We start from the raw sequence: 26,283 nt of genomic DNA, 5'->3' as shown, positions 1-26,283 counted from the left end.
TAAAATGGAGTGTAAACTCGGCTTACAAATGCCCCGTAAAAGCTCAGCTGTGCAAGCTAGCCTCAGCATAACAGAATTCTGTTAACGAGTAGTTAACAGAGAAATGTAATGTGTGTAGAAGTAGATTCTACAGACTATAAATATGTACAATTTATATAAATACCTGTAGGTATACTATATACTATTTATACTATATACTAAATACTATATACATATATATATCTCTCCTTATAGATATGCTCTATGCTATCTGCATCTCCAATCTTTATAAATTCGCAGCTGTTGTCTAAGCTTTAGTCATTCTACGTTTTATGATCTTAGGGTATTCAGAATCAAAATGAAAAGAAGCAACCAAGAAGAAGACGAGTTAAATAAATAAGCGAATAAAGAGTAAAGTAAACGCAGCGCCGTCTTTTGTGGCCGTCGCCGCCTCGAACATCAATCATTTGTGCAAGTCAGGTGTTAATTTATAGCTTTGCACGTGCTAATCAATTATTCAAAGATTTGCATGGCAAATAGTTGGCAGACTTCAGCCTCCCCCTCAGCACAACAGCTGCTGCTGCTGCTGTTGTTGCTGCTATTGATGACGATGACGATGATGATGATGAAATCTGTAAGCTAGTCGCAGTTAGCAAGCTGCTAGCCCCAAAACAAGATTCCAGTTGGCAAGCTTCATCTAATTAACATGGCTAACAAGTGTCGAGCTGCTACAATTGCCGGCTGGCCAGCGAGTGGGCCATGTGACAGCCCCCACCAAATTTACAGGGTATCAGCGGATAATCTCAACTGTCAGCTAACCAATTTTCACTATTAGCCAAAGTCAAATGGTTTGGGAGATTGCTTAAGAGTTTACTTGTTGAGTTGATGCAGGTGAAAACGGCATTACCGGAAAACTAGTTTAAAGTGATATGGATGTTTGTGGATCGGATTCAACTGCAAAGCTCAGACTTGAATAGACTATCTATGCTATCTCTACTAATTATGTACCAACTTCTGCATAACTATAGTTATCTACATCAAGTCAACTTACCTAACATAATCACGCTTGCAATAGGTTTTGCCATCGCGAACAAAACACGTACAGCTCTCGTCCAGGAATTGCCTGCACTCCTGGCACTTTAAGCACGCCGCATGCCATTCCAGGTCCGGTGCGACGCGCAATATGTACTGATCGTGTATCTGGCCGCCGCAGCCGACGCAATGTGACAAGCGTTGTTTTTCTGTAAGATCAAAAAGAGACAAAAATTTCAAATTAATACAACATTTAAATGCAATTTCAATTAATTTCAAATGGCCATAGTAAAGCTGACTGCTATGACACTCAAAGAAGAGAGTCTAAACTGCAACCCAGCAAGCAATTGGAAGACTGTTTTAACAGAAATCGTCTTGATGAGTCTTTTTTGAGTCCCTTTGACGATTAAAAAACGATCTAATCTCCTGGGCGATCGAAAGAAGACTCATAAATGACCCTTTCATATGCTCAAAGTATGATTGCTTTGAAATGCAAAAGCGAAATTCAAAGCAATCGTCAAATGAACATGCAGGTGATTAAAATATGATCGTTGCTTGCTTTTGCTTTGTTTCTATGCACTCATATTCTGGTTGCTTGGCTGATCCAAAAGCGACTCTTATCTAAGTTAAACGGCACTTTTTCTTAAGCACCTTGGAATATGAGTCAGAAATGATTAAATTAAGACTCTTTTTTGATTAAAAGATGACTCGTGGAAGACACTTTTATGTTTAAAAGATGACTCGTAGAAGACTCTTTTATGATTAAAAAAAAGAGTCGTAAGCGACTTATCAAGAAGAGTCGCGGCTAGGGTACAATTTTTTCCCGACTGAATAGTCTTTTATGATCAGAAAATGAGCTCAAATATGACTATTTTCAATCGTCGTGCGAGTCTTTTAAGACTCACTTATGCTCTGTTAAACTCAAAAATGCTGGGAGGGAAGCTACAAGCGCTTAACAGCAGCTTCAACTGTTAGCTACAGCCACACTGTAAACTTACAGAGTTCAATTGAAGTCGCTTTAAATACAGCTATTTCAATGGCTTTTTAGCTTTTGCCGTCGGCAGTTGGCAGCGTCGGTAAATCACTTTTCAGTTTATTTAATCTGCTGATGTGTTTTACATGAAGCTGGCGCTGCACTTTTAGCCAATTATGCGCCTCGCAATGTTGTAAACAAAAATAAGTAAGTCGCAAAACAAAGATGGCGCTAATTAACAAATTGTTATCAAATAAAGCTGGCCTCGCGCTTGCCAACTTGTCTGCGAGTGTGCCGCCCCAAAATAAAACTTTTTGTCGGAGAAACATTTGAAAAATTCATAAATCTGCACACAATTTTCAAGTATTTAAGTTGGCCCAAAAGTTCGAGCCAAAAGTTTGCGCCGCCAAAGGTTTGGGTGCCAAAAACAGTCAGAAAAAAAAAGAAATAGAAAAAATCAATGCAATCTTTGCCACATTATGTACGAGTACCAGCGTTGCCACCCTACGTACTATATGTACATACATATATAGTATGTATGTATGTATGTATGTGTATGCTGTAATCCTTGGCAACTCAGCGAAAAAAAAAGAAACTTTTGCAACAGGAAAAACTTTTTGCTTGTTGAAAAATTAAGAAAAACTTTGACGCGCGTTTAGCACGTTTTAAATGTTTCGCACACACACACACACACATACAGCGCGCATAGAGCGAGCGCGAGCGACACACACGAAGCTCTGTGGCTGCTTCCTCTTTGTGTCTTTAAACGTAGCTGCGTAGCAACTGTTTATGTGTGTGCACTTGTATGCGTGTGCGTGTGTTTGTATATTGCGTATCTTTCGCACTCGCAGCCTCTGCACATGAATTATTTATAAAGGCGGAGCAGACAAGTTGCTGCCGTTGCCCGTTCGCTGTGCCTTTTGTTGTTGTTGTTGCTGTCTTTCTTTCTTTCTTCTGTATTTATTTTTATTCATTTTTTTTTTTGGCCTGCGCTTTTTTTCGCCTGGTTTTCGCGTTTGCCTTGTATTTGTATTTGTTGCTTTCATGCTTGAAGCACTTCAGACGCCAGCATTTACTTCCATGTGCTGTGCTCTGCTCTCTCTCTCTCCCTCTGTCTCCCCTTCTCCTGTACAGCCTTTGCTTTTGGCTCGGCCTTCAGCGCAGCTTGAAGCCTCAGCCTCAGCCTCAGCCTTTGCCTGAACTTTTTTTTGTCTTCTGTGTAGCATGTGCGCTTTTTTCTGCCCGTCTCTCTGTCGCACTTACGCGCGCTGTCTCAGCTGTCTCGCTTGCGCACAAAGCTACCCTATATAGTCAGTCATGTAGCTGTAGCTAAAGCTGTAGCTATAGCTGTAGCAGTTGTTGTTCGTGTAGCTGTTGTTGTTGTGTGTGCGTGGCCACCATTTTTCTTCCCGTTGCTGCTGCTGCTGTTGTTGTTGTTGTTGTTGTCGCTTTTGGACAGCTTCTTTTGTATAAATTTCCAGGCTGCGTATCTTTTGCTGACTGACATTTCGCATTCATTGTTTGTTGCTCTCCGTATGTGTGTGTGTGTATGGTGTGTGTGTGTGTGTGTAGGTGTTTGTCTGCCTTAATGATCCTGCGCAGTGCGTTTTCATTTTTCTTCACACACACACACACACACACATAGACACACCGCAGCCATTACGACTCGTAATGGGAATTTAAGCGCAACTCCTGCGCTTGTATCATTTTTTGTTGTTGTTGGTTTGGGGGTTTTGTTGGGGGTCTTTCCGCTTTTGTGGCGTATCCTTTGCATGTTGCCCAAACCGCCCCCTCGAAAATGTGTGTGTGCGCGCCTTTTTGAGGGTTGCTGGTGGCCGGGACTAGCGACTGGGCTGGGTTGGGGGTTGGGGGCTGGGGACTGGTGCTGGCTTTGGCATTTGGCGCGCCGTGGTCTGCTCGATTTTTCGTTTTTCGGCGCTTTTTGCGGCACACTTTGGGGTTGCACAAGAGTGCTCGAGAAGGGTGAGGGGGAGGGATATGGGGAGGCACGGGGCTGGAGCGAGGGGACAAATGCAATTTTTAGTCTCGTGTTTGTCGTCTAGGAATTTTCAGCTGCGGCTAGGCTAGCTGAACTCAGGTGAGCCGAGGCGAGGCGAGGTGCTGCGGAGGTGTGGCAGCACATGCGGCTGCTGCGGCTTTTTCACTTTTAACGAGCAACGTTTCGCAGCATTTGCAACATTTTCAACATTTTGCCGCATTTGCACGCTGCGTGTCATTTTTGCATGTCATTCCATTTTGCTGTTGTATTTACTTACACATATATTGTATATGTATAGATATATGTATGTATGTGCATATATAAATTCTTTTTTCTTTCATTTTGCCTATAAATTTTTCAATTAAACAACTGACAACGCACAGCAGCTACAAAAACAGACAACGTTCAAAATAATGTTGTTGTTGTTGTTGCTGTTGTTGTAGTCGTTGAATTTGCTGCCGTTGCTACGAGTATGATCTTGGCTTCAACTTCAAGTTTTATTTGGCAGTGCTTAAATTTTTAATGGCCGCACCTTTTGGCTGCTGCCTGCTCTTGAACCTTTCCCTCTAGCACCATTTGATATGAATACACTAAGCGAAAAAGTCTATGACGAACGGTTGATATTTTATATGATATTGTATATGGAAGATATACAGAGAATAATCTAATGTTTATTATATGAATATAAATATATTAAAGATTTCATTGGTTAAAATATTTTTAAAGACGAGTTCTATCTTTAGAACATAATCCAAATAATAATTTTTAATAAACAAAAATATATAACAATTATTATTAAAATTTACCTTGAATAATATATTTTTTTAAATTTAAATTTTTATTTATTTTTATTTATTTTTAAGTTAGTTTTTATAATATAATATAAATAAATCTGTTTAATTTGAATTAAATATTCTCCTCTTTGCTCTCCCTTTTATATAAAATCGCAACTCCCATTTAATTTCCTTAGTGTATGCAAAGCCTCGACTCGCCTTCGAATCGCAGCTTGTTTCTAGATAAAATGTAAAGAAATCTACAAGACGAAGCTAAAGCTGACAAATAAACTAAAGTAAAACTCGCCAATTGGCGTGCTTTACAGCAGAGAGCTGAGCAATACGTATCTGGCTGGAGTATCTTGCGCGTTTAAGCGTTTTTATCTAATTACACGCGTTTCGCTCGTGTCCAGCGGGAGAAGAGGATGGGGCGAGAGCTAGAGCGGGCGCTGAAGTTCAGTTGAGGCTGTGGACTGCTACAGCTTGATGGATAGCTTGGCTGAGCGTCCATTCTATGAGCATTTGAGGAACTGCCCCGGCTGGCGGCTGTTTGTCGGGGGGTCAGGCCAATAAACATATCAAAGGCAAATAACGAAAGCCCAGCGTCCATTGCAAGGGGAAGCTCTAAGCAGCAGCAGGAGCAGCCGCGGCAGCAGCAGCTGCTTATCAGTTGTCGGCAATCTTTCAAAGGAGCCACAAATCGAACTTGGGCACAAAAATTGTGTTTGCTGCAACCAGTTTTGGTTGCAATGGCAATGGCTGCCTGGCTGCCTGCCTGGAGGAGCACCTCTGACAGCAACTCCTGCTGCTGCTGCTGCTGCTTGCAGCATCATTTCGTGTTGTTGTCGACATGCAAAATGCAAAGCATCGATAAGATAGACGCGAGTGTAAGCCAAAGACTCCACCAGACACCAAATTATGGAAGCTCTCTTACGGATATGCGCGCGATTCCCAAATCAACTACTGTTTCAGAGCTGCCTGCATGAATATGTATGTATATACAGATATATATTCACATATTTTGTGTTGATTTGTTTGATTTATGGCTGCTTGAATGGCCATACAAAGCGCAGCCACTGACAGTTGAAAAGCAAGTGCCGCCGCAACTAGGAATTTCACATGGCCATAAAAATCGCGTCGCAGTCGCCGTCGCAGTCGAATTCAGTAGTTGGAGACGACTCCCACAAGGGCCGCGTGACTTCTACGAAAATTTGTCATTTTTCCCGGAATAAACGCCAAGTTGTTTTAGCTTGTTTTTTATGTATATATACATATATATTTTTTTATATTTTTTACCTGGCCGCTTTACAAAATTAATGATGACAGCGCTGGGCAAACACGTGCCGCAGCTGTATCTGTGCATCGTTTGTCGATTTTCGCTTCGTTTTTCGTTCTTGTCGTTCTTTTCGATTTCTCGCATTCACATTTTGACAGACTCATCAATTTTGTAGATACGTAACGAGCGCTCATCCTGCAGGCATCCTCCCTCTCCCCTTCTCTCTCTCTCTCTCTCTGTATGCTATGTCTCTGCTCTGCTACCCTTTCACTGATTAGGCAACATTCGCTGGCCATTGTTTTGTGTGCTGCGTGGGCAGGGATGACCGCACTCTTTCCCTCCTCCTACTGCTACTCCTCCTGCTCCTGCTCCTCCTCATCCAACTGGGTTTCTCCTTTGCCAGTGTCTGTCCAGCTGGTAGGAAGCTTTTGTGGTTTTTGATTTGTTTGTCTGCCTCCGCTCGCTGGGATCCTATCAATTATGTGTCCTCTACCGACTCGTCTCTCTTCCTCTCTCTCCCTCTCTCTCCCTCTCTCTCCCTCTCTCTGTCTTTTAGTCTGTCTGTGCTGCAATTTTGGTGCTTTCTGCGCTTTGATTGTCTGCCTTAAGTTGGCTTAATTAAGTGCAGTTGCTTTGACAATGACAACGTAATCTTCATTTAGCTGTAAGCCACATCAAAAACATTGTACCGCCTCGACACACACACACACACACACTGGTATCTATATCTTTTATTTGGCTGTATTTGTATACAATATATAAATTTGCCTAATTAATTACACAAAACACCAAAGAGCATTTCGATTGGGGGCAAAAATCTCACTGAAAGATGCGCAGCAAGAGAACGGTTTAAGCATCAGCTAGAGATGGTAGCGTGAGTCGGTTGAATGGGATGAGATGAGTGGAAATAGAAGGAGAACGAGCGGGAGAGGGAGATAGTGAGAGAGAGAGAGAGAGAGAGAGAGAGAGAGAGAGAGAGAGAGAGAGAGAGAGCAGAGAAGAGACGATCGGAGTGCGAGAAAGGATAAAGGCGTTTGTATTGACAGGTAGTAAAAGCAGTTTGAAGTAGAGTGGTATAGATTGCTAAAAATATAGATGAAAACCTTTCTCTATACAAGCTATACCATTCTTTATTTAATATAAGTGTGCTTTGGTTTAAAAAATACAAAAAAATGCATTCAATATATTTTGTATTGAACTTCAACACCATTTTCATAATTATTTAAAAATTAATAATTTTCCCCAGTTCAGTAATATGAATCATTATAGACCAAATGCTTAGCTCTTTTCAAATACGAAAATTCGTATATACTTAAAATATCAAAATTAATTAATGTGAAGCCATTTTGTAACAGAAATTTCTAATTTCTCGTCTCTTTTTCAAGCATTTTTTTCTTGACACATTTGCTGTTTTATTGAAACTTTTCTTCTTCTTGCTAATATTGCTCTATGTTCGATTGCGCTTTACTTAAAAATTGTTTTTAGCATATTTTGTTGTCTAATTTCTTTGAATATTAAATATTAGAAATTATATATATGTATGTATGTACATAATATTTTTTTCATTTGTCAATTTTTGACTGACTTTTCTCTTTCACCCACCCACACCTCTCTCTCCTCTCCCTCCTTCTCTCTAAACTTTTTCTGGCCTTTTGTTTAAGTTTTCAAAGTTTAGCAGCAATTTGTTCGTTGGCCTTCCTTCACATGTCTTTCATTTATTTCTAAATTTGTTTTCTTTTTTCTGACTCTGACTCTGACTCCCACTTTGATTGATTCCATTGTTCAGTGAAGTGGACAGTGGACAAAGAATTGATCGTGTCACGCGCTCAGCTACGTCTCCTCGCCTCTCCTCTCCTCTCGCCTCATCTCATCTCATCTCGCAGCGATTGTGAGTGTAAGCTGAAGCGCAGTCAATATAAATATAACAGAACTCTGAATCAAACAGTTCGATTTTCGATTCGATTGAGCCAACGTCGCCGACGACGATGAAGAAGAAGAAGAAGCAGAAGTAGAGGGGAAGGGGTAAGAGGCGGCTGGAAAAAAGACGACAACAAACTGAAGCTCCAAAAGAAGCCGCCGCCTTGCAGTTGCTTTGAAGTGTTTGATTTGCCTCATTGTTGTTGCTGTTGTTGTTGCAGTTGTTGTTGTTGCAGTTGTTGGCTGTCGTTTTATTGAAGCCAAATTTGAATACGAGACATGCAGCCACAGCAGCAGCAGCAGCAGCAGCAGCAGCAGCAGCAGCGGCAGCGGCAGCCGTCGAGGCAGAAGCTGCCAATGCCGCGACATCAAAGAGTGCCTGGACTCAAAATGGACATGGGCCTGCAGCACACAATTTATGCCAGCCAACAAACACACACACACGCACACATATTGCTGCACTGCTGCAACGGAAATGACCTTTTTTTTTGTGCAACAAAATGCCGACGCGCTGGCTCTGCCTCTGCCTCTGGCTTTGGCTCTGGCTCTGGCTCTGGCTACGGATGCTGCGTGTGTTGCTTGGCGCGCAGACAGATGACAAGACGCGATAGTGTCCCAGAGACAGGCGACTTCTCAAAACATGGCTCGGCCGTGGCAACAAGCGGGCTAAGTGATGATCATGATGGGTTATTAGGCAGGTTGCGTTGACAACGCATTTGTCTTGGCCAAAAAAAAAAAAAAAACAAACGCCGACGCAGGATCGAATCGATATATACATATACAACATATACAAGTGTGTGTGTGTGTGTGCGTGTGTTTGTGCCAGATAAGCGCGACATTTATTTATGTTGTGTCGCCAATGGCCAAGGGCGCCCCGCCTGCCAGCTTAGAGCAAAGGTGAAAGCCGCCTCGAGGGTATCAAAACCCTTTTCTGCTTCTTCTTCTGCTCGTGTATACAAATCTGACAGCTCAACGTCAGTAATGAGTCGAAAATGTGTCAAATTAATGTCAGCTTGCCAGCCACATGTGGCATGCACCACACACACACACACGCACACACGCACACAATTAAAGCTCAACAACAAATCGAAAAATTCATCAACAGCCAAAAAAAAAAAATACGTTAAACGCAATCAAATTGCAGTTGAAACTTTTTATGGTCAATGCAACATGTTGCAAATGCTGACAGACAGCCAGTAAATTTTTTGCACATTTTTTAACTAATTTTTTTTTTTGGGTTTTTTTGTATTTATCATAAATTTTTGCTTTTGGCATTTGGCATTTGTTTTTTCGGCTGTCTAATTAGCCAAAGTCAAAGCGCTTTTGGTCAAAATAAAATTGACCACATTGTTGCATTCAATTGTAGCTGTTGCTGCTGTTGTTGTTGTTGTTGTTGTTGTTGTTATTGTTGCCTGTTGCCTTTTGCCTTCGCTGGCAGTTGGCTTGTGTAAATATTTGACCCGACGCGTGTGAACTTTAACAGTTTTTATGCTTTATTTGTCGCAAATATTGCGCAAACACGAACTGACCAAGCACAGCACCTCATCTCATCTCCGTCTCCCTCTCTCCCTCTCTCCCTCTCTCTCTCTCTCTCTCTCTGTCTCTCACTCGCTCCTTTATTGAGTGGCCTCTTCTTTTTTGCTTTGCATACAACGAAGCTGCCTTGTTTGCATTTGCCGTTGTTGTTGTTGTTGTTGCGCATGCGCACCTTTTGCACTTGAGCATTGTGAATGTTGCTTTCTTGTTGTTGTTGTTGTTGTTGTTGTTGTTGTTGCTATTGTTGCCTTGTTACTTGGCCGGCATGCAACATGCGTTAGCAACATACTCTCTGGACTCGGCTAAATATCAGTTGCGATGGTGCGAATTCTACAATTCTACAAACCGAAGCCACTAGAGAGGAGTCAAGCGAGCAAAGAAATTTATAAATATATATATGTACATACATATATGTGTACAGAAATATATTTATGAAACTCTATATATACATACATATATGGGTACAGATACAGAGATAGTATATGATAAAGCTTTAAGAATATCAATAATACCTTAAAGAGCATATCTTAGGATTATTATTCTTATTTAAGCAAACTTTCTTTATTCATTTATTATATACCCTGAAGCCATTTAAAATGGGAGATCATTTTATTTTTAGATTATTTAAACATAAAAATATTCATTAAAAATTATATTAATATAAAATTTTAATGTTATACTATTTGTATTGACTTGTCTTTATTTTAGGAATTTTTTCTTCAAAAAAAAAAAAAAAAAATTTTTTTATTATATTCAGTTTTTATATAAAGTATGAGAGAATTTTATTTAATTTTTAAATATGCATGACTTGAGCAAGTAAATAGATAAATAAATAAGTGTGTTTTTTATTTATTTTTTGAAAAAAGGAATGTATGTGTTTTACAAACATAAATTTAAACGAAATCATGATTTCACATATCGAGCGGGTTCAGGGTATACACAATGTATTATATATACATATATACATATATTTATATATACATTAATACATTTATTACAAAATATATAGATATATATTTTTTAATTTTATAAATAATTTATTAATATATTCATATTTTTTAACTTTAAATGAAATGTATTCATATACAATATATTTATTATTTGTTTAGATATTTGTAATTTTAATTATAATTTGTTATTTATAAATTCCATGTATATATTATATTTTATTTTTTTTAAGAAAAATATAACAACATTTTATTAAAATTTCTTTTAAATATTTTTGTGAATTAAATTTTTCTCTCCAGATTTATAAGATTTATTCAAGCTCTTCCACTGCCATACTTGTATTTGCCAATCAAGAGCAGCATTCATCTCTCGCTCTCTCTCTCTATCTTCCTCACTCTTTCGCTCTCTTGGTCGCCCCATTTTATGCATAATTGAGTTTATTGAGCACTAAGTAAAAAGGAAGCCCTTTTCGCCGGCTTGAGCCTTGGGCAAGAGTTCATCTCTAGTTGAGCAGCTTGAACTGGGTGTGCCTCGGCTGCCACATTCCTAAGCTGGATGCACTTGGTGCGTAAGTGTGTGTGTGCCTCTGTGTGCGTGTGTATGTAAGCACCGTTATAAAAACTTAAGACCTCATTAAAAGAGGCCGCCGCTGCTTTATGGCTGGCAAAGAGCGAGCGAGGGAGAGTCGAACATTTAACGCCGTCTTACGAGCCTCGTTGTGGTCCTTTTATAAGAGATGCTTAAAAGAACTAAATGCAAGTATATATATGGTCATATACATATATTACTGCGAAGGCATGTGTGTGTGTGGAGGTTGTTCGATTACGCGCACGCAAGGGCCGAACTGCATTTAGCCAGGTTTTTGTTTTGTTGCTTTTGTTTTTTATTTTTGTTATTTTTATTTTAATTTTATTTTGTGAGCAGCAGCCGCCAAAGGCTGCGCGTTGTTCATGCAAATTTTAACTTCATTTCGGCTTCGTTTTGTTAATTAATTTATATTATTTTATTTGGGTGTCGTATACAAGCGGCGATCGTTGACAAGCCTGTAGATGTGCCTTCTCACTCTCTCTCACATACTCTCTCTCTGTCTGATTGCCTCTCTGCTCGTTCAGGAGTATGAAGAGAGCATATTGGCTTTTCGAAAGAGAAACTGTGCGCTTTGGCTGTTGAAGTTTATAGACTTGATGCTTATATATGAATCAAGTTAATCGAAATTATCAACTATAAAAACTGAGCTCCTAATAATAGATTTGCAGATGGCATAGATAACTCAATGAAACATATTGAATGTCAATTTCATACAGCTATTTGAATATATCTCCTATATGCCATATATACTATATACTACATCTTTATATACTATATCTCCTTCACCATAGATTTCCCAGTTATAGCACTAGTATTATGTTATCAACTATATTTTTATCGAAAACTATTTCATATCTGCTATATTATATACATATGTATACTACACTATACTATATACTACATCCCTACATACCATATAACATTATGTTATCAACAATATTTACCCAACTCTATCTCCGTTTAATTTCTCTTAAGATTCTTCTCCCACACAGCTAGAATTTTATAAAATATGCATACGATCTCTCATGATATGCTATGATAGTTCCATAAACGGCCGATAGAGGCAAGTTACAAGTTTATCTTCACGCCTATCTTCATGCTTATCTTAATCTTTGGTCTACTTTTGCACTAGGAACAGGTATTATGCAGTCGTGTTTGCTTATTGAATTTTCAATTTTGTTGTGACTTCCCAGGTCTCTCCCCTCCCTCTCTCTCTCTCTCTCTCTCTCTCTGTGTGTTTACCTTGCTGCGCTTCTCTCTCTCTCCCCATCTGGGACGACAAATTTATATTTAATGAGCTTCATAAAATTTGAATTTCAAAGGAGCATTGCACCGCTGCGGCATGTTCAGCCCGCGTTGATTGCCACGCGGTGTGGAGCTGAGGTCCAGCTCGAGTCTAGATCGAGCTCTCTCAGCCAGGCCGACTCTCCTCCAGTCTTGGCCAATGAAGGCATATAAATTGCTGGTTTTATGGCGTTTTAAGTAGGCCTGCTTTATGGGCTTTGCAGTTCAGATCCAGCTTCGTCCAGCTACACACACACTGAGAGAGAGAGAGAGAGGAAGAGTGAGAGATAGGGAGCGAATTAGCTGTTGCTATGATTCATTGGCGCTGTGTGGTCGCAATCGTCGTTGTTGTTGTTCCTCGTCTTGTCTGGGAAGACTTATTGCTGCCCACTTAGGCGACAAAACGCTGTCGCTTCTCTGTGGCTCTGCGCACCACAATAAAGATGAGACCTTCTTTTCATCTGCTGCTGCCTCTTTCTTCTTCATCTGGTTGTTTTCTTCAAGTCGATCTGCAATGTCTGCAACTTGTTTAGCGAGTTTTCTCACCTCGTTGGCAACATTTCAATTTGACATAATGAGCCACATTTTGTTACCAGTAGGCATTACCACATACTGCTTAGGCTACCTAACTAGAAACAGCGAGGGTTGCCAACTGACAACAACAACAACAAGAAGAAGAAGAATAACAACCTCTACAGACGGGCATAAATCAATACAGAGCAACTTCATTGTGGGTTATATCATTTGTAAACACAATTCGACTATCCCCAAGTTGGGCTTGAGCCAAGCAGAGTGAGAGAGAGAGAAGATATAACATCACTAAGCAGCATTTCTTTATTCATCTCGACTATATTTGTTCATCTCATAGAATTTGTTAATGTTAAGGCGTGAAATTTATTAAAAATATTTATATATGTATTTCTTTGTTATTCAAATTATTATTAACTCTGTTTTGATTCATTTTTAAATAAATAATTGTTGGGCCATATTTTAGATTGTGCTCCATTTTTTTTCCTTAGCAGCGTGTTTTAATTTACTATAAATATTTTCTTATAAAAAATATGAAATATTTTTGGAATATCATTTAAAATCATATTCCATAATATTTATACATTTATTTATTAATGATATTTTGCTTGGACATTTTGAAGATTCATATAAGTGATGTGAGAGCCTCTAAACAATTTGGGTTTTTCTCGAAAATGAAGTCAATGTTGACTGTTACATTTGAGGATGTGAAAACATTAATAAAGTCAAGAAAACAGTCTTGGCTAAACGAGGAGTCAGCATTAGAGAAGTCAGCATTTAGAGAATCTAAGCGTGATTCATTGGACATTCATTCAAGCATATAAATATTTATATAATTAGCTACAGCTTAAACATAAAATATATACATACATATATTTAAATATATAATTTAGAATATAATAATATGTGTAGTAGAATCCAGTTATAATGATGTTCAAAGAACCGACGATTTCCTATCGTTATGCATAGAGGACGCTTTAACCAAATGGAAGCCTTTCATATAACTTTGTATGAGTGCGAGCCAAGACATCGAACAGCCGCTATAAGCGCATTCTACTGTACTTTATGTATCAAACATATATTGCAATATACATATGTATTTAACATAGAAAATGTAAATGTAAATATGTAAACGCAAATTTGCAAATTTTATATTAATAATTTTACGCAGAAAATATATACAAAATTAAATGAAAATATATAAAAATAAAAAATTTATTTCCCTTTATTTTTGCAAATTTTATATTAATAATTTTACGCAGAAAATATATACAAAATTAAATGAAAATATATAAAAATTACAGAAAAAAAAATATATATATATAAATAAAGAAAATCCAAGTAAACTATAAAAACTCAGTTCAAACTGAAAAATATCTAAAAAACCAAGATCGTCCAGATTTCCATTTTGTTAACAGACTCAGACTTTAGATAATGCCCTAAATTACTAATACTATAACAACAATTGACATGGAACAAAATCTGGGCCTTTGTATAGAGTGCCGTCCATTGATATATGTATTAGCAAGATTTATAATCTTGTTGGCAATTCCTCTAGTAAGTCTACAAATTCTGGTTCCACATCACGCAAATCCATGAATTCCCTGAGAGAGAGTCTTAAACGTGTTTGGCCACAATTTCTATGGCAGGTAGGCTGGACAGGCGAGGCGAGGCCAGACATCGATCGATCTATGCAGAGTCAAAATATATTTTCGTACTTTAGCAGGTAACGGTAATTAGGCGACGAGGCTACCGTCTGCCAGGCTGCTGAGCATAATCGTAACCTAAGCCGTCCGTGGTCGTCTGCCTCTAATTTCTGAATGAGTTGCCCCGCGGCGTGCGCACAGCGAGAGGTCCACAAGCACACAGAGAGAGTGGGAGAGGGAGAGGGAGAGGGAGAGGTAGAGAGGCGTATGGGTAGGCGTGGTCAACCTGTTGATAGCCGCAACAGACGCTACTTGAGATTGAGAGCTCTTTCAGTACCAAATCAAGCCACTGGCGCTATCCCTCGCCTTGCCTCTCCCCCTCTCTTCTCTCTGAGTCCCTCTCAGCGCTCTCTAAGTGAAGCGTTAAAGTAGTTCTTGTAATGCGATATATAAACTGAGCCAGAAGTTATATAACAAGCGGCTGCTGTTGCTGCTGTTGCTGTCGTTGCTGCAATTGTTGCTGCTGCCTCAAGTGTCGCTTCGAGTTTGATTTGAGATCTTTCAGTCTGCTTGGAGTACTTGCTGACGCCACGAATTGTGTCTGGAGTGAAGAGCTGTGAGTGAGCAGCGGCGTCTGCTTATTTGATGTAACCGAATCTCAGTTGTTGCATCCTGTTGAGCCAACATCTTCCCTCTCCCCACCTCCCGCTCTCCCACTCTCTCTCTCTCTCTCTTTGCTTTTTTATGGAGCTCTGGTTAATTAGTCATTAAAATAGAGGGGGGGCGACCGCCGGCGCACATAAAAGTGACACTCGTAAAAAAAAAGAGGCAATGCTAGAGGGAGTTGGCTATATGTAAATAGCGTGCGAGCAAGAGGGCAACAGCTGCTGCTGCTGCTGCTGCTGCTGCTGCCTCTAAAGAGCTTTAAAAGCAACGCCATTAAAGCGCGCTACGTGCCGCACATTGCATGCAGCACGCGCAGCCAGGCGAATGCACCTGAGCACATACACACACACACACATAGTCTCATGTGTGTGTGTACCTTTTGAGGTGTCATATGGCGCAGCGGGTGTTCTGCGCAGCCCAAAACTAAGCGAAGCGCCAGCGCCGAAATCCCAGCGGACAAGGCGCCGTTTAATGAGCGCCTGGAGAGCGGCACGAGCGGAACTTTAGCTTCAGCTTGCCACACACACACACACTCGCACACACACATGCACACTCACGCGATAAACGGGCGTGGCTGCAGAAATTTTGGCATTATTTATCAGTTGATTTATGTGCAACTCGCTAACGTCGCTCCCTCCCTCTCGCTCTCTCTCTTTCTCTCTGTCTTCTTTGAAATTCCTTCTTTTTTTTTGTGGAAATTTAATATTAATTTCGGTAGCCGCTGCCGCCTTGACAAGCGCTGACACCTCGACTGAACTTGAGATCTACAACACAATTTTGGGCTTCCCTCGTCTGCTTTTAATTGCGCTTTAATAGCTGGCCGCTGCTTTAATATGCCCAGAGTGCGCCCGGGTCAGCCGAGTCGAGGGCTCCACTGGCCAGTAATTGGGCCAACAAAAAAATGGCCACTTGGCCTGTAAATGACGCCGAGTGCAGCGCACTTCACATGGCCAAGTTTGCTCGCTGTTGGCCACGCGAGGCTCGATTCGCTTGAAGCTGCAGCTACTATGATGTCATCAGAGAATTATTATTATTTTTACAGCGAAAACATGTAATGTGAATGGGAGCATAAAGAGAGCGGGAGAGAGATAGAGTGGGGGAGGGGGAGGGGGAGCGAGAGGGAGTTGAACTGCAAGGCTTTAGAGCCATGGCTGAACCTTGAGCGATTCTATAAACATTTCAAGAATGAATAATATATATTTGTCTCTATGCAGCTATATAGGAATACAGTAAGCACTCGTTATAGGCAACGGTTGACAGGCTTTGGGTAGTGTAGAGCTTAACTAGCATAAGGCAAAATAAATGGTATTCCCTAACTGAATTGAAAAAGAACTGAGATATTTTAGTTAGTACTGTACATAAACAAATTGATTTTTTTTTTACGATTTTTTAATGGGTATTACATGGAACAGCACATTATATGTATGCATGAACAATCATAATTTTAGCCTTACAAATTTTAATTACAATTTTTATACAATTTTACATGCAAAAATCCGATTTTTTCATAGACAGCCCTTTCCTCATATAAATCTATTTGAAGTAAACAACCTGAAATTGATTTCATATGCATAGAATTCCTATAAATATTGTTTACTCTCCATGTAAAAGGGCTGTATTACATAAAACTAGATCAAGAAACTGGAACTGTGACTGAAAACTGGTCTAAATTTGTATATTTTATTGCATGTCTTTCAACGGTTACGAATAATTAAGCCTAGGCCTATTATATTCGTAATTTATATATACTGGATGATATAAATAGAATCTATGTATATTTATGTGCAAATATTTCTGCTGACGTATACAAATGTTGATTTAAGCCAATTCACAGGCAAAACATTTGCGATGTTAGCTCTAAAATGGCTAATGAAATGGTTAATTTGAACAGCGAAATGTTAAGGCGGTGTTAAGTGACAGCTAATACGCTGCTAATAACATTTATCAACGTTGCATAATGTTAAGTGATGCACTTAAAGCAAATAACAAGGAAATGCGAGAGGAAGCTCGCTTTACTTAGGTATATAATGTCAGGAATTGTTGTTGATTAAAATTCCAAAAAAAAATTAAAATAAAAAAAAATTTGTTTTTTTATTTTAAAAATTATTTCAATTCATTTTTAAGTAAGAGCATGAATATTATTTTTTAAATAAAAGCCAGTTTTTGTTCAGCTTCTATTTGGAATGAAATCGTAATAACTTTTCTGCTTCACAGACTGCATTTGCATATGTATATCTACATAAATAACTATATATATATATATATTTGTGCATATATCCTAACCCTTTGGGCTTACAGTTCCTTCAGCTGTTCAGTCTGTGGCACTCCCACAAGATTTGATAAAATTTATGCGCCACAAAAACACGAGTGAAAAAAAAATAAAGACAATAAAAATACGAAACAAATTCGTCTATATTTTATGGGTTTGCATTTTTTTCGGGTTTCCGGTCAAACTTTTTTGTATTAGTTATTCCTGGCTCTGGCTCTGGCTGTGGCTCTGTTTCAGTTTCAGTCTCCCACTCTAAGGCTGTCTGGCGGACTGTCGGACTGTCTGCGTGCGGTGTGATAAAGTTATTTAGGCGCAAATCATAAATTCCAAAACGAGAAACCCAGAGCGGAGCTTATCTGATTTTGCACTTGGGCCCCTGGCACTAGATCAATATGCTGCTGCTGGCCGGTCAACCTGGAAACCTGGAAACCTGTGCGGGCCACAGATTCCTAAACCCAAAATAAAGGAAACGAACTGAAAAGACAGCTGTGCGCCTGCGCCTGTTGACACATTTGAAGCATAGAGAGACACCGGAGAGAAGGACAGGGAACAGAGAACGACGAATGGGGAACATCGAACACAGAGTTAGATTTGAATGCAGGTAAATTTGCCTCTCAAGAGCTGGTTTTTTTTTAACATTTTATTTGATTTTCGCTCGCCTTTAATTAACAGCTCTGGTTTGACTTGTGAAATTAGAAAATTATGCCTGGAATTTCCGCTCGAAATAAATTCCAAGCATTTGGCGTATTTGCTTTGCTGATTAGCCACGAAAAATGATAATGAGCTCTAGCTCTGGGTCGATCATAAAACTATAAATTGCCGCAGAGAGGAAGCGAATTAGATTGAATTACGTTACCAAATCAATTTCAACAAATTTTGATGACTCGCGTGAGTTTTTTATTGCCTAGATTCATAAAAATGTTGTGCGAAAAATTCAAGAAATCAATTGGAGAAAAAAACGTTAGAAGAGATTGTTAATTATAAGCTATAAATAGAGGTGAAATATCTCATAGGTTGGTAAGAGCTGAAAAATTCAGTTGAAGGCAAGCAAATCAAAGGATTGTGAATACTTTTAGAAAGCAACTTTGAGCATTAAATTTCATACATTTTAAAATGAATTTTTAGAACTAGCGTAAAATGAAGTTTAAGTTTATGAAAGCTGCTTGAATGTAATTTTTTTCCAGATAGCTTTTGCTAAATACTTGACTGTCTCATTAACGATTAAAGCTTTCGTTTGGATACTGCTCAACAAAGATTTATTGACTAGCTCAATAATTTGATATCATAAAATGCTTAAAAATAGATTTCGTTATGGTACAATGTTATGGCGATCTGCTTCAAAAGTTTATTCAAGTTATAGGATTTATATATACACTCTATGCATTTTAAATTCAACCATCCGAACTGAAACAGTGCTAAGCTTATATTTAATCCAAGCGAAACAAAGCTTTCGATGCACAAAAAAGCTCATTAAAACAGTTTTCCACTAACAATTCATACAGTGCGCATCTTAAACAATGTTTAAAAGCAAATTCAAGCTTGAGATTGAGAAGAAGAAACTTGAGAACTCGCAAGAATTACTTGTAATTGGTAAAGCTATAAACGAGGGAAGCTTGTATAGTTTACAAACATTTCATTTTATTTCTATCAACTTTATATCTTGAAATTTTCAAGTATTTCTTGTGAGCCACGCATTAAAGTCGGAAACTCTTGCATATATTAACTTTGTTGATGTATTTGGTCATTCACTTTCAGCTGGTGTCATTGGCAAACATAATTGATTTGAGTTTGTGCACTTTCGAATCGAGTGGCCACAACTAACTAACTAGTTATGCTCACTATGCATTTAATTTTTAATTAGCTGCAGACTCTCGGTTTCGGGCACGCCGTCCAATTTGAAAGACGATTAATGATGTGTTGAGAACATTTATGGCCAGACGACAAAACAGCCGAAAATCGAGAGACAATGGCCAAAACGCCTTTCACGAGCTTTACGACTGTCGCACGCTTATAAATGCTAAAAAGCAGCAGCTGCCGCTGCTGCTGCCAGGCAGTCCATATAAGCGGAGTTAATCCATCTAACTGTGACACGGCTAGAGCTTAGCTCTTTGGCCAACTTTTATGGCCAAAGCATTTCTATTTTTATATCAATTTGATTTTATGTGTGTGTGTTTTTTTTCCCCCTCTCTGTTTTTAAATAATTTACAAATGTTTTTAAGCTTCTGCTCAGTCAATTTTTCACAATTAACTTTCAAGCATTTAAAACTAATTAATATTAATTTAAATTGTTTTGATTTTCTGTGACCGCAAATAAATGTCAATTTTTTATGAGCCAGACTCAATTTAAATATATATGTACACATTTTTATAGCAATTAGAAATGATATGAAAATCTGTTGCGCCGCGAAGTATGCAACAGAAAAGTGAGAGAAAATATATGAAAACATATTTGTGTCGCACTTTTGTGTAAACAAAATACGAAGTCGAACGTTTTTTTTGTTGTTTTTTGTATATATTTCCATCTAGTATATTTAATTAATTTAACGACTACTTGAGAAGTCAGCAAAAGCGTGTGTGCAGCTGTGTGTGTGTGTGTGTGTGTGAGGGCCAGCTACATGAAAAACTCATTAAAATGTTTACAGGCGCACTGAATCAACAAAAACTCGAGAAAAAGCGACTCGTCGAATAAATATGAGGAACAAACTGAACAAAAACGAAAACAAAGCAAAAAAAAAAAATCACACACAGAAAATAAGGAAAACAAAATTCAAACTTAAATACAGCAACTGAAATTGTTTTCAAATATCTCAAAAGACAAACTCGTCGCTAGTTTTTCTTCCTCTTGCTGACTTTGGCAAATAAAGTTTTTGAAATGAAAATTTGATTTGCTTTTCCATATATTTAATGCGTGAGCAAACAGCGAGCTGAGAGTTGCAATTAAAAGGCGACTCGAAATTGCCTAAAGTATCTATGAGATGCAAATGTGTGTGCTGGAGATACAATGGAATGAGATACAAATGTATCTGCATGTAAGATTTTAGAGATTTAAGAGAATTTAAAAGCAGATCAGCAACCCTCAGATACAAAAGTATCTTTGAGATACAAGTCTATAAATGTAATCTGAAATGTATCTGAAAGTAAAGAAAGTAAAGCACAAACTACAAATCTATCAATAAGATTAAAATCTATCTATGAGATAAGTAATTGCAGCTCATCAATAGATTGTGGCTGCAGTTTAGATTTACTCAGCCCTAATAAAAACATTCAAAAATTGGAAAGGGAAAATATATCACTAAAATATAGACAATAAAATGTATCTATGAGATACTTTTGTATCTCCAACCAGTTTTATAGCTTATAGCTGACCCATTTACCTTTCTAAACACGACAAGAATTGCGTTTACAATGCATCTGCATTTTCCAACCAGCCCGACTGGCAACTGTAACCATCAAAGTGTATCTTTGAGATACAAATGTATCTTCAAACATTAGTCCACATGTTGTTTCGCTCCATCTGCATTATGCAGTGATGCAAAAGTTCAGTAAAGCGCTACCAGTGCAGCCAAGCCAAAGCTGTAAACTGCCCAAATGTATCTATGAGATACAAATGTATCTGCAGCTAGTTTCTAGTTTGTAGCTGGCATTGCTGTTGGCTCATTTATAATTCAATACGCTCGACGCGGCCAACGTGTTTATGATTATGAGTTTGTCGTCTATTTTTTCTCTCTCTCTCTCTCTTTTTTTTTTTTTTTGGCACACAGAACACTGACACACACATACACACACACATATACACAGCTTGCAACTGTTTCAGTTCTTTTTTTTTTGTTGGGGTTTTTTCTGTTGGTTTTTGCGGTCTTTTGTCTGGTTACAAAATTGGCAGCCAACATTTGTCACAATTTAGCGTCAAATTTAAATTTAAATAAAATATATTTTGTCACACACACACACACACACACACACGCACACTGACACACGCGCATTTTTTAATGACACTTTTGGCTGCGTTTGAAAAATTCATGAATATAATTTAGAAATGCAATAGATATACATATGCACATATAACGTATATAAATATGTGTTTGTATGTATATAGTAAATGTTTCATATATGGTCAGCAATTATAATTCTGTTTTTTATTTTTGGCAAATTTGTCAACTGACAAATTTTCATTGAATTTAATTTTATCGCCTGCGATACTCATTTTTATTTATTTAATTTTTATTTATTTTTTATTTTGCTGCTGCTGCACTTTAAATGCCGCCAAGCATTAAAATGTCATTCAACCGTTAATTGGCGGCGGAGCACAAAAGTTATATTCTACTTAAAATAATATATAGCCATCATTTCAGAAAAGTTAATGCCACTCTTTTCTCTTTATATACACATACATACATATACTAAATTCATATATAAGTGAAAAACAATTACAAACACTTGCGGCTCTGCGACACTGACTAAATCGTTTCTCTGGCAATTAACAGATGAGTGGCTCCAGATAGCAAATGGCCTTGAAGCCTTTCCATCAGAGTAAGAGTCCCATACGACTTTCTTAAGTTGTACTCAAGAGCTATGAATAGAACGATTAACTAAAGTAGTCACAGCTGACTAAGCAGTAGTCAATAGACTATTACTAAGAGCAGCTTATACCATTCGATGTTTAACTGTTTTGTAATAATATATAGTTTGTATTGAGATGATTTATAAATAGAACCAGAAAACCAGCTTCATCCCTTTTCATCAGCCTTAAAGAATTCTCCAAAACATTTAGTCAACTCTTTTTAGTTTAACTGTTTCAAAATCTTCTCTGTATTAACTTTCTAAACAAGTTTAGATATATTCCATATGCATATAAATATATATACATTTTAATTTACCTACATATATTATTATATTAAACAAACTCCCTTTAATTGCAAATTTGAATTTCTTGCATTAATTAACAATATGTTCATCATTTGTTGTTATCAACATTTAATTTCAATAATTTTAATCAAAGTGCATTGCCATTGTATTTAAACTAATATTTATTTATGCAATTAAGCTTGTTGCATATAAAACGATATATTACTTAATGATTTAGTATGTTAGACGATTTATGGATTTTTTTAAAGAGACATTAAAGCTTCCTGTCTTTGCTCTTTCTCAACACTGGAGTTTAGTATATTTAATATATTGAGTGGAATCAAATAAGGACTAACCTAATGTTGAAATATGTTTAATATAAATTGTCTATATAAATGAAAATATTAGATGTCGAAAACTTAGCAAATTATTAGTTAACTAATTTTTTTTTTAAATATATAAATACATAATATTTTTTTAAGATTTTTTCTTATTTACTTGAGATGGCGTTTATCCCTTTATAGATAAAAAAGTTCCATATTATTAACTAATGCATAACTAATAATTTGTTAAGTTTTTGTCATATAATATTTTCCTATTGAGCCCTATCTTACGGTAATAAACCTCTACAGTAATCAACTGATCATGAACTCTTGAAATCTTGAACTGAGCAATCAATGTTATATATGTTATATACCTTCAGTCATATTTGTCCCTCAACATCAACAAACTGTCCTTGCAGAGCAATGAGTGCAAAGTTATAATGATTCCATTTAATTTCCATATAAAATTGAATAAAAGTAATCAAGAAAGTTTGCAGTAATAGAAAATAGAATTCGTTATGGAATATATATATATATATAATAGTTGTAGTTTTTCATTGATACTAATACATCATATATATACATATATATTATATATTTGCATATATTATTTGTATATATCAATTATATATTCCGATATTCCTTATCTCAGATTTTCTTCTATTTTCGTTTCACTTCTATTTCCATTCCAATTACTGTTCAACTCTGAAATCCTTTTTTTTTTCACTTTTACTGCACAAATTAGTTGTTTGTTCTTGTTTAATTTATTTAATATCTAATGTCTGCTTATTTTTGTGGGAAAAGGTTAATGACAATTTAATTTGCAAATTTTGCGTTGTTTTGTGTATAATTTGTATTTGAGTGCGACACTGGCCATAAATAAGTCATTAATGCGCTTAAATAGCTTTATTAGTCGCATATGATATGCTGTTGGAATGGGCCCTGATTCCACTGAACTGAAGCGTTGGGCACCAGGTGTGACAATAATAGGGCTATTTAAGTGTACTTAGTTAGATTAGGTAGTTGAACTAGTTATCAAAATATTGGTTTAAATGTATGGAGGATTAAATGGAGTTTGCAATTGAGAAAACAAGTGGAACGAATTGAAGAAGAAGACTGGATGAAAGACTGATGGGAAAGTTGAAGGAAAACCTGATATTAAAATGTAGATTAAAGAAATATTGAATTGAATTGATGCTAATGTGAGCAAGTTAAGCTAAGACTAAAGGGAAAGGCAAAGATTGAAAGAATGATTGGAGCAGGGAGAAATTTCAATCTTTCAATAAGAGAAAAATAAACTCTTGGCACGTTGAAGTGCAAACTTATGGAAAAGGAAATATCATTAAAATTGAAGACAGATTGCAGCAATTGAAGCATATTTAATTCAATTTTAACTTCAATAAAACAAGTTTTCTGAGCAAAGCTTTAAGAAAAAGTTGAACTAAACACGAACTGAGAATAAAGCTCTGATGAGAAGCCTAAAGCATAGATTGAAGAGTTCAAGAAAAGATTGACATTAAAATTGAAACATTTTTTGAAAGAAATATGATATATTGAATATACCAACAATGCTATATAGAAATAATTTAAAGGCGGAGTACCCTCATCGTAAATGAGGATAAAATAAAGAAAGCTTGGAATAAAAAAGATATGTTAGAATGACTAAATAAAATTATTGATAAAGAAAATAACTGCTAAACAATGCTTAGAGACAAAGGGTAATATCTTTTATTTGATAAAACAATAATAAGATTTTTATCGTAAATCTCTAACGAATGTATAAAAAATTCTCTGAATATCCAAGAGCAACAAACTGAATATGCCAAAAGCCTGTGAAGCATATTCTCCGCACGCGAATCATTTGCATCCAAATAACATTTCAATCCATCATAGTTACTAACAAAAACATTTGTTTATAACGACTTATCTGGAGGCAGCAAGAAGAAGAGGAAGCAGAAGAAGTAAAGCACAAGTGCTCAGAACCTTGAGAGGCTTTGTGATAGAAATTCGCCAGCTACCGAGATTCGTTTCGGCAAACTGGTTTACCGACGGCTGCCAAAGTTCGTCGATTCATGGACCGATTTCTAGTTGGCATTCATCACTATACAGTTTATATAGATGTATGATAGATTGTTGCATATAGTTGTACTTACTTATCACATCGTGGCCGTGACAATCCAAATCCAGGTGATGATTCATCACCAGCGATGGCTGTAATCCAGTTTGGCTGTGACTGTGATTGTGATTGTGATTGTGATTATGATTGTGCAATGGTAGCTGGTGAGCCAAATGGCCACCAATCTCTGCCATTACCATATATTTGGCTTATAGACCGGCAACCAACCAAAATACACTTCAGATCTTTTGTAGAAATGATGGGCGAAAAGAAAGCGCAACTCAAAATTCGAACACGATTTTCCACATTGAGCATCAAGTGTTGTGTACTGTGTGTGCGTGTGTGTGCGTGTGTGTGTGTGGGTGTGTGGGGGTGTATACGTGTGTGTGTGTGTATCGAAGTTTTGGCAATATTTTTGTTTAACCGCTGCGTTTTAAGGCACTTTTTGTACAGTTTAGTTAGACAAAGATAATTTTTCGTATCTGAACTTTTTCACGCACTCTTTGGGCTCTTTGGCTGTGTACTGCTCTTGTTGTTGTTGTTGTTGTTGTCACAGTTGGTAACACACGCGAACAGGTAAATGTAATAACGCCATAGGTCGAGGAAGCGCAGAGTTTCGTATTCTCGTATCCAAAGGCGACGACGGCGAAAGGCGACGGCGAACGACGGCGAATTTGTTTTGGGGTGCGTACGTTCGTTGCTTGATGTTGCTGCTGCTTACACTATTGCTGCTGCTGTTTCTGCTGTTGCTGTTGCTATTGTTGTTGTTGTTGTTCTTTCTCTAAACGTAACGCGCACAGCACAGCAACAACAACAACAATAATTGAGAGAAATATTTACGAATACGACGCGCGAACCACACGATGCTGACGGCGCTGCGACTGCTGAACGACTAAACCGGCTGACCGTGTGTGTCTTTCGTATTCACAGAGGCAAAACTTACAGAGACGCACGCTTCGTTTCGTCGCGCTTCGTCTCTCATCGTATCCATTGTGCTCGCGCTCGTGCCCTGCGTCGCTGTTGCTGTTGCTGTCGCCGTCGACGCCGGCGTCACAGCTAACCCCTCGTTGGCTGGCTACAGCTCGGCACTGTTCGCACAGCGGTCGCGCCAGCGCTTGGTTAGAGCAGCACAGCTAGTGTGCCGACTACGTTGGCTGCCTGCAGCAGCTGCAACCGGTTTCGTTCGTTTTCGGGTCTGGGGCGCGTCTCGCGCGCTGTTCGAAAACGGGCAACAGGAACAGGTGTTTGGCTGTGCTGCTCGCACGCGACGCATGCCATCTCGCTTCGCACGTTTTCTAAATGGCGTCCAAGCGGGCCAATCGGTTGGCGCCACTGCGCATGAGTCGCCCCACTGGCGGGCGGCACAGCTGAGTTGCAATTGCCGTTGTCGTTCCCGTTGCCGTTGCCGTTCCCGTTGCCTTTGCCGTCGCTAACTTCAGCCACAATCTACAGGCAATGGAGGCAGTCAACCCCATCTCGCTTCGCTACGCTTTGCTGTGCTTCTTCTATTTTCGAATGTGTCTGTTCATGTGTGCGCGTGTGTGTGTGTGTGTGTGTGTGCGTGTTCGTTGCTCTTCCTTTTTGC

General features: G+C 38.1%; 1 protein-coding gene across 1 annotated transcript in view; it reads right to left on the bottom strand.

Annotated features, from left to right (window-relative positions):
- Positions 1-25,592, bottom strand: part of tup (LIM1_Isl and LIM2_Isl domain-containing protein tup) — a 30,247-nt gene extending 4,655 nt beyond the window's left edge. The window contains exons 1-2 of the mRNA XM_018099130.3: positions 24,736-25,592; positions 1,031-1,220 (exon numbers count right to left, since the gene is read on the bottom strand). Coding sequence (XP_017954619.1) covers positions 1,031-1,220; positions 24,736-24,898 — 353 coding nt within the window. The 5' untranslated portion in view covers positions 24,899-25,592. The remainder of the gene's footprint in view (positions 1-1,030; positions 1,221-24,735) is intronic.
- Between the last annotated feature and the right edge of the window lie 691 nt (positions 25,593-26,283).

The sequence above is a fragment of the Drosophila navojoa genome, chromosome 3 (genome assembly GCF_054131105.1).
Source record: "Drosophila navojoa isolate 15081-1374.11 chromosome 3, UAZ_NAV_1.0, whole genome shotgun sequence".
NCBI lineage: Eukaryota > Metazoa > Arthropoda > Insecta > Diptera > Drosophilidae > Drosophila > Drosophila navojoa.
Note: the sequence above shows the minus strand (reverse complement) of the source record. Positions and strands in the feature narration are given on the sequence as shown.